This window comes from Plodia interpunctella, chromosome 1, assembly GCF_027563975.2.
Source record: "Plodia interpunctella isolate USDA-ARS_2022_Savannah chromosome 1, ilPloInte3.2, whole genome shotgun sequence".
Classification (NCBI taxonomy): Eukaryota; Metazoa; Arthropoda; class Insecta; order Lepidoptera; family Pyralidae; genus Plodia; species Plodia interpunctella.
In genome coordinates this window covers 12,638,352-12,648,025 of record NC_071294.1, presented here as the reverse complement: position 1 = coordinate 12,648,025, position 9,674 = coordinate 12,638,352, and the positions used below count along the sequence as shown (strand labels likewise).

At 54.6% G+C, this 9,674-nt stretch overlaps 1 protein-coding gene across 1 annotated transcript; it reads right to left on the bottom strand.

The window, feature by feature from the left end:
• Positions 1–4,261: 4,261 nt before the first annotated feature.
• Positions 4,262–6,298, bottom strand: LOC128683473 (uncharacterized). The gene has a single exon (XM_053769158.1). The coding sequence runs from the start codon at positions 6,296–6,298 to the stop codon at positions 4,262–4,264; it is 2,037 nt and encodes a 678-aa protein (XP_053625133.1).
• Between the last annotated feature and the right edge of the window lie 3,376 nt (positions 6,299–9,674).

The following is a 9,674-nucleotide window of genomic DNA, read 5'->3' as shown; positions in this document are numbered from 1 at the left end:
GGGACATAAATCTCTAAAATCTGTCATTTCTCCCAAAAACCTCCTCCCCTCCTAACATAACACAGATAGATGCACGCAACTTTGTATCAAATAGCAAAGAAAAACGTGCATCTAAACTTAGTAATTTATGTAAAATTGTGCCCAAATCAAGCCACTATTCCTAATATTCCAAAAAAAAAAAAAAAAAACCTAACCTAACCTAACCTAACCTAACCTAACCTAACCTAACCTAACCTAACCTAACCTAACCTAACCTAACCTAACCTAACCTAACCTAACCTAACCTAACCTAACCTAACCTAACCTAACCTAACCTAACCTAACCTAACCTAACCTAACCTAACCTAACCTAACCTAACCTAACCTAACCTAACCTAACCTAACCTAACCTAACCTAACCTAACCTAACCTAACCTAACCTAACCTAACCTAACCTAACCTAACCTAACCTAACCTAACCTAACCTAACCTAACCTAACCTAACCTAACCTAACCTAACCTAACCTAACCTAACCTAACCTAACCTAACCTAACCTAACCTAACCTAACCTAACCTAACCTAACCTAACCTAACCTAACCTAACCTAACCTAACCTAACCTAACCTAACCTAACCTAACCTAACCTAACCTAACCTAACCTAACCTAACCTAACCTAACCTAACCTAACCTAACCTAACCTAACCTAACCTAACCTAACCTAACCTAACCTAACCTAACCTAACCTAACCTAACCTAACCTAACCTAACCTAACCTAACCTAACCTAACCTAACCTAACCTAACCTAACCTAACCTAACCTAACCTAACCTAACCTAACCTAACCTAACCTAACCTAACCTAACCTAACCTAACCTTTTTTTTTTTTTTTTTTTTTTTTTTTTTTTTTTTTTTTTTTGTTCTCGCAGGAGGAAACCCATTTACGGGCGACCCAGGGGAAGAACATCTCCCCCGGAGTGTGGGGCTCCCAGGCCGCTGCCGGCCCGGACTACCCACTAAAACCTCCTGCGGCGTTTTCCATCCGACCGTTAGTGGGGGCGCCATGGGATCGCGGACATTTCACCACGACGCCCCCCGGTTCTGCCTCGCCAGGCGTCCTCACCGTAGCAGACGACGGGCGAAACGTGCCCGCCGCCTGCCACGTCTGCCTCTCCTATTCAGAGGGGCGTTGGCTTGCGCCTCACGCTCCCTCTCGGCAGCCTCCTTCTGCGACATGACAGCCTCGCAGAAGGAAGCCACCGCATCCCAACACCTTTCGCTGCACAGCATCTTTTCTACGACGCTGTGCAGCGCAAGGTCATCTCCGCCTAGTTCCACAATGAGGACCATCCTCTCCTCCGCCCACCTTTCGCAGTCTGCCAGAGTGTGTTGGGCCGTATCATCCGGCTCCCCACACTCATGGCAGACCGCACTCCCCTCTCTCCCAATCCTGTGCAGGTAATGACCGAAGCACCCGTGTCCGGTCATTACCTGCGTCAACCTATAGGTCAGCTGACCGTGGCCTCTTCCAACCCAGTCGGCGAGCGATGGGAGGAGCGCCCCAATGGTTCTAACGCCATATGGGGAGTTTTCCAGCTCAACTTTCCATCGCTCGCGCAGTCTGTCCACGGCCAGCTGCCTGACCGCCCTCATTTCCCTGGGAGCGAGCCTGATGCCAAGTGACCTGCACCTGGCCCGCTCCCGGTACACCTCTGTCTGTACCTGGGCTTCCAGTTCCCATGGCGGGGTTCCGGCAAGAGCACAAGCCGCTGCCCAAGCCACCGTCACATAGGCCCGGGCGATGCGATTGGCCACCACTTTTTGTGGCCTACGCAGCCGGGCCTTGTTGGCTGTGGAGAGCCTGTCCGACCAGATCGGCGCCCCGTACAGCGCCATGCTGCGGGTAACACCCGCATACAGCTGACGGCACGAGGCGCCAGGCCCTCCAACATTGGGCAGCAGACGGCTCATTGCCGACGCTGCGCCTATTACTCGGGGAGCCAATTGACGAAAGTGCTCCCCGAAGTCCCAGCGTGAGTCCAGGATGATGCCCAAGTACTTTAAGTACGGCTTCACCTGGACTCTCTCCCCGCCAATGGGAACGCATTCGTTTGAGGGCGGTCTCCATTTTCTTTTCCTCCCGAAGGCGATGACCTCGCACTTGCTAAGGGCCACCCTTAGTCCCAGCATCCTGATGCGTGTGAGCATCAGGTCTGCTGCGACCGCCGCAGCCCTAAGGGTGCTCTCCAATTGCTCCCCCCGGACAGCCACCATTGTGTCATCTGCATAGCAAATGACTATTGTCCGGGGGGGTAGGGCCGCTCGGATGGCCCAGTCGAAACCGACGCTCCACAGCAGGGGGCCTAAGACCGAACCCTGGGGAACGCCACAGGTCATCGCCCTCGTCTTCCGTCCCACTTTGTCCTCGTAGAGCACTTCCCTTCCTGTTAGGTAGTGCCCTACGAGGTTCCTTAGATAGAGGGGCACTCCGTGATACCGGAGCGCCTCCTCTATTACTTCATAAGGGAGGGAGCCGAAGGCGTTCGCGATATCAAGCGATACGCCGACGGCCCCTCCCCCTCCCTCGATTGCTTCCTCCGAGAACGTCCTCAAGGCCCCGATGGCATCAATGGTGGACCGCCCCTTTCTAAAGCCATATTGGCAGTCCGACACATTGGGCCCAACATTGTCCAGATGCTGGGCGATTCGGGCTGCAACAATGCGCTCCAGCAGCTTACCCGTCTCGTCCAGCATCAGGAGGGGCCTCCACCCCGAAGGAGAGTCCTCAGGCCGGCCTTCTTTCCTGATAAGGACAAGCCGGCCTTCTTTCCACGGCTTTGGGAACCGCCCCGTCGACAAGCAGTCGTCGAACAGCTCTCTGAGGCGGCTCCCAATGTGTTTCGCCGCCACCGGGAGTATGGGACCAGGGACTCCGTCTGGGCCTGGGGCCTTTCTGCGGCCCTCCAGACGCTTTAGTCCCCAGTCAAACTCCTCGTCCGTCACCGGTGGCACGCTCGCCGTGGTGGACTCCCGTTCAGGGGCCGACATCCTCGGAGGGACAAACTCCTCAGCAGAGGGGAACAGGCCCTCCACGATCCGTTTGAGGAGGTCCGGTTCTATGGAGGCCGTGGGGGGGGCGTATCGCAGTTTATTGCGTACGGTCCTGTATGGCCTCCCCCATGGGTCCCTGTCGAGCGTGGCCAAGAACTCCTTAAAGGCGTCGTCCTTGGCCTTGGCTATCGCGGCCGACAGGGTCCTTTTGGCCTCCTGGAGAGCGAGGTGCAGCCGCGCCTCCTCTCCTTCCACGACATTACGCCGCCGTCTGCAACGCGTATACTCGCGACGGGCTCGGTTACTGGCGGATCGGAGAGTAGCGATCTCTTCCGACCACCAGTGAACCGCCGTTTTTGCAGCCGGCGGCCCGGACCTCCTCATCGATGCGTCGCAAATGCGCGTAAGCGACGCACGTAGGCCTGTTGCCCTCTCATCCACACCAAGGGAACGGCTTGGTGTGGGTCTTGTCCATGCCTCGGTCATGGCCGCCTCCTCAGCCAGGTCCCTGTCGAGGCTGGCCAGACACCATCTTGGGAACCCCCGGTCCCGCCCCCTCAAGCCCTGTACGGGCTGCTGGGGCCTGTTGGAGACCCCCATTCGGATGTACCTATGGTCCGAGAGGGTCTCCACGTCCTCCAGGACACGCCAGTCCACGACACGCGCGGCAATGACGGGGCTCGCGAAGGATATGTCGACAATCGACGCCCCGTTCCGCCGCACGCATGTGTCGACGTTGCCCCGGTTTAGGACTTCAAGCCCCAAACCCACAGCCCAATCGTACAGGGCCTCTCCCCTCGGATCGTCGATGGGAGAGCCCCACGCCGAGTGCTTGGCGTTGAGGTCTCCCACCAGTAGCACCGGTGCTGGCGCCGCTCTCCCAATTACCTCACCCACCCTCTCGAGAAAGTCCTCGAAGGCCCGCAGCGGCCTATTGGGGGAGAAGTATGCCGCAACTATGGCAAACTCTCCCCACTTGGCCGCCGCGTATCCCGGACCACAGTCGATTCTCGAGAGGGGTGGGCGATCTCCAGTTCGGGGAGAGGTGATTGCCACCAGCCCGTCCGTGTCTCCGATCCAAGTAGGAAGGGGGGGGACACAATACGGCTCCACCACGACGGCAGCTCCAATGCCCCACTCCGCCACGTGCTGGACTAGGAGGTCCTGTGCACGGGCGCAGTGGTTAACATTGGCCTGCAACACCTCAACCTGTTGCGCAGGCCTGCCTGGCATTAGTGCTCCATCGCGGCGCCCACGGAGGCTCCCTTATTTGCGGGGGCCAGTTTGCCCCGCGTGCGCGGGGGATTGCACGAGGGGCCGCCCATTATGTGCTTGGCGACCATCTTGTGCGCGTAACACACCGCGCACCAGGGTTCGCTGGCCCCACACTCTGCAGACATGTGCCCTGTTTTGCCACAGCGATGGCACAGCTCCGACCTGTCCACCGGGGACGGGCAGAGGGCTCTGGTGTGGCCTATGCCCATGCACCGGAAACACCGCATGGGCAAGGCCTCCAGCCCCCTGACCTTGGCGGCCGTCCAACCAACGAGGAGACGCCCCTCGTCTATGAGGGCGTTGGCAGCCGCCACAGGGCAGGTGATGATCACCGACGCCGTCATGTCCGGCGCCATACGGATATTACCCACCCTGACCTGTCCCGGTAGACATTTTCCCGCCCTCGCTGTGGCCTCAGTTAGGGCCTCCGGCGTTATTCCCTCATTAAGGCCGGAGACCCTGATTTGTGCCGCCTTAAACGGCCTCTTCACCTCCGCCTCGCTACCGATGATCTCCCGGAGCTTTTCTGCGAGACTGTCCGCCGCAGCCCCGCTATTAGCTCCGGGTATTTCGATAATTCGGGCCCCCGTTGCCGTGCCACGAACCGCCGACACGTGGTTCACCCCTATCGACGAAAGGTCGATGGTGGTGGCCTTCGTTATCACCGATCGGTAATCCATTTTGGATTCCGGCTTGAGAGTCACCACCACCGCCGAGGTCTTAGGTGGGGTGAACCTAATCTTTTTAGGCGGCTGTGCGCTCGCCTTGGGGGCCTCCGTTTGGGTGGGCGCGGGCTGGGCAGAGGGGGAGGGTTTGCTCCTCTTCTTTTTCCCCCTCTTGACCACCTCAGCCCACCCTTGTTCACCTTCCTGAGGCGGAGGTACTTCAGTAGGTTGCCCAGTAGGTGTCTGGGCCTGCACCATCACCTGTTGGGGCTGCTTTTTACCTGGTGTTGCCTTGGGTGCAGGCCCAGGACGTGCCGGGGGCATTAGAGTAGCCCCCGCAACTGCACCGGCATAGCTTTTCCCAGTTTTTGGGACCGACGGTTCAGCCTCCTTTTCAGCCTCCTTTTTCTTGTCGGCTGCCAGAGGCGGCCGGATAATCGGTTCAGGGGCCAAGAAGCCCCTTTTCTCGGCCTCCTTGAGGCGGTCATTAACCATGCCCCCCAACTTGAGGAACATGTTCCTTTCAAAGGACTCCTTCCATTCAGAAAGGAGTCCCCTAATGTCCTCCAGCGAGGGGGCACCCACCGCTGGTTGGGCCTCGTTCAGCGCCGTCGACGTGCGCTCGGCAAAGGCCGTGCGCAGGGCCTTCGTCTCCTGCTGGAGGAGCGAAAGCTGCTCCCGCATCCTCTTATTATCCGCCCTGAGTATGCGGACAGCTTCCGACTCCTCGCATTGCGCCTCGATTTTTCCGGCCGCCACAATTATGTCATGGCAGGCCTCGTTCATGGCCCGCCATGCCGTCCCCTTTAAGTTGCCGGCTTTTCCGGCCTCCGCCAAGACCTTTTGGGCTGCCGCCCTTACAACCTCGAGGTGCTCGTCAACGAGGCACCTCTTCCTGCTCTCCTCGTTGCTCCTCAGATATTTGCTGGTACCGGCCATTTCCAGCTCGCGCTCGAATTGAGCGTAGTCCGCGGAGAGGTCTCGAAGCCTCTCCTTGGTTTCGGCCGTACCAGCGTAGGAGCTGCGTTGAGCAGCCCGGCCTCTCGAAGCGGAGGAAAGCTTGTTAGAGGCCCTTTCCGCCTCTTCAACGTCCTCTGAAGCCTTCCTCTTTGGGGCTTGGCCCCGCTCCTTTCCGCCTATCATAACGTCCGGGAGCCAGACAGACCCGTCCGAATCGCCGTCCGAAAAATAGAGCGACTCCGCCCGGCTGATTGCCGTCTTCTCGCCCTCTTCTACGTTCACCACCACCTCGTTACCCCCCCCGGTAGTTCTCTTCCCCCTTGGGGTCAGAGATCTTCCCCTAGAAGACTTGGCCACGTTCCTACCCATATTGGGCCAGACGTGACCACACCAAATTATTGGCCCCAAATAGGGCAAAAACAAAGCAAAAACCCACGGACAGGGGGCAGAAACTGGCCCCTGCCTGGTTACAAAAAGTTGAGCTACCCCGCACCAGCGGTCTGGTAGCTGTGGTCAACAGCACAACCTTACTTTTTGTAAAGAAGAATAGGATCCTGCCAGTGCCCCAACTCCAGAAGGAGCCAAGACACTGAACCCGTCAAAAACAAAAATAAACCAAGAGAAAACTCTTGATGACAGAGTAGTCACCAAAACACCTCAATTGTACTCGACACAACCTCGGGACACTTAGCACACCTCAGTACACTTAGCACACCTCAGTACACTTAGCACACCTCAGTACACTTAGCACACCTCAGTACACTTAGCACACCTCAGTACACTTAGCACACCTCAGTACACTTAGCACACCTTTCAGTACACTTAGCACACCTTTCAGTACACTTAGCACACCTTTCAGTACACTTAGCACACCTTTCAGTACACTTAGCACACCTTTCAGTACACTTAGCACACCTTTCAGTACACTTAGCACACCTTTCAGTACACTTAGCACACCTAACCTAACCTAACCTAACCTAACCTAACCTAACCTAACCTAACCTAACCTAACCTAACCTAACCTAACCTAACCTAACCTAACCTAACCTAACCTAACCTAACCTAACCTAACCTAACCTAACCTAACCTAACCTAACCTAACCTAACCTAACCTAACCTAACCTAACCTAACCTAACCTAACCTAACCTAACCTAACCTTTTTTTTTTTTTTTTTTTTGTTTTCGCAGGGGAATGCATTTACGCACTGAGTGTGGGACTCCTGGGCCGCTATCCAGCCCAGACTACCCACTAAACCCCTGCGGGTGCCATCGGCCGCTTTACAGGGAGGCGCCTCGGATCTATCTAACACAAGACGCCTCAGCGACTGGCCGGTCTCTTTCGCCAGAGACCGGACTCACCATTCTCAGGGGCCCACCGACACCTGGTGGACCCCTGCCGTCGGGTGGGACTAGTCCCACCGATTTAGGGGGGCGCCTGCAGGCGCGCAAGGTAGCGCCTGCGTCGCACCCCCGTCCGCCTTCTGCGGATCGGCTCCGCGAGGGGGTGGTCCTCGCGGTTCCTTTCCTCGGCCTCCCTCTGTGACATAACAGTCTCACAGAAGGAGGCCACTGCCGCCCAGGCTCCGTCACTCCCGAGCATCGCATTGACGACACTCGGGAGCGACAGATCCACTCCACCGAGCACTGCCACCAGATCGTGGCGCTGCCGACTCCACCTGGGACACTGCTCTAGAACATGTTGAGCAGTGTCCCGAGCCTCGCCACAATCGTGGCAGACCGGCTCGGTCTCCCGCTGGGCCACGCGGTGCAAGTACTCACCGAAGCAGCCATGCCCGGTGAGCACCTGCGTCATGCGGAAGGTGAGAGGCTTGCGCCGCCTCAACATCCATCTCTCCAGGACCTGGCGCAGGGCCTCCACTGTGCGTACACCGTACGTTGCCCGCGCCAGGTCTGCCTCCCACCTCCGCATGAGTTCCGCTTGCCCTCGCAAGCGGACCCGCCGGACCATCTCAGGCGAGGGGTGCTCGCCGATTTCCCTCCTGTTCGCCACAAAGTGGTAAACCTCGGCGAGCACCTCCGCCACCAACTCCCACGGCGGGTCGCCCGCGAGGGCTGTGGCCGCAGAGAACGCCACTGTACGGTACCCCCGTATCGCCAACCTAACCTAACCTAACCTAACCTAACCTAACCTAACCTAACCTAACCTAACCTAACCTAACCTAACCTAACCTAACCTAACCTAACCTAACCTAACCTAACCTAACCTAACCTAACCTAACCGATATACCTATTTGTTCCCCTACATCCCTGTGAATTTTCTCTTTAGTGCATCTCGTGTATCCTTCGATATAACAAGTGTTTTCAGTGCAGTTTTCTCCATAATTTCTCTTTAAAAAATTCATTTAGTTTCCGTAAACGCCATACTTAGGCGCTAACACTTAAATAATTCTTTAAAATTTTTTCTTGCTATCCCTTGATCGTCTTTGGTTGTAGTTCTGCTTACTTACCTGTCTCCCGGCTCCCTGTGAAGTTTCATCGCTTTCCGTTGCATCCTTGTTGCATTTTCACCTGTAACATAGAAATTTTTCATACAAATTTTAATAAAATCACACTTTTTCCCCTTTTTTCCAAGTTTTTCCTATCGGACCCTCGCTAGCTTGTTGCACCATCTTATCAGGCTAACGGAGGCGCATCTTTTGACGCCTCACACGTCTCGATAGGACCACCCGTTTTTGAAATCGTATTTTCACGATCTTCAAAAAGTCTACCTAAGCCCCTCAGGCACGTGTTCGACATATACCTATTTGTTCCCCTACATCCCTGTGAACTTTCTCTTTAGTGCATCTCGTGTATCCTTCGATATAACAAGTGTTTTCAGTGCAGTTTTCTCCATAATTTCTCTTTAAAAAATTCATTTAGTTTCCGTAAACGCCATACTTAGGCGCTAACACTTAAATAATTCTTTAAAATTTTTTCTTGCTATCCCTTGATCGTCTTTGGTTGTAGTTCTGCTTACTTACCTGTCTCCCGGCTCCCTGTGAAGTTTCATCGCTTTCCGTTGCATCCTTGTTGCATTTTCACCTGTAACATAGAAATTTTTCATACAAATTTTAATAAAATCACACTTTTTCCCCTTTTTTCCAAGTTTTTCCTATCGGACCCTCGCTAGCTTGTTGCACCATCTTATCAGGCTAACGGAGGCGCATCTTTTGACGCCTCACACGTCTCGATAGGACCACCCGTTTTTGAAATCGTATTTTCACGATCTTCAAAAAGTCTACCTAAGCCCCTCAGGCACGTGTTCGACATATACCTATTTGTTCCCCTACATCCCTGTGAATTTTCTCTTTAGTGCATCTCGTGTATCCTTCGATATAACAAGTGTTTTCAGTGCAGTTTTCTCCATAATTTCTCTTTAAAAAATTCATTTAGTTTCCGTAAACGCCATACTTAGGCGCTAACACTTAAATAATTCTTTAAAATTTTTTCTTGCTATCCCTTGATCGTCTTTGGTTGTAGTTCTGCTTACTTACCTGTCTCCCGGCTCCCTGTGAAGTTTCATCGCTTTCCGTTGCATCCTTGTTGCATTTTCACCTGTAACATAGAAATTTTTCATACAAATTTTAATAAAATCACACTTTTTCCCCTTTTTTCCAAGTTTTTCCTATCGGACCCTCGCTAGCTTGTTGCACCATCTTATCAGGCTAACGGAGGCGCATCTTTTGACGCCTCACACGTCTCGATAGGACCACCCGTTTTTGAAATCGTATTTTCACGATCTTCA

What these genes read in the sequence shown, in the direction of transcription:
- LOC128683473 (XM_053769158.1), bottom strand. Translation starts at nt 6,298, where the DNA reads ATGGGTAGGAACGTGGCCAAGTCTTCTAGGGGAAGATCTCTGACCCCA.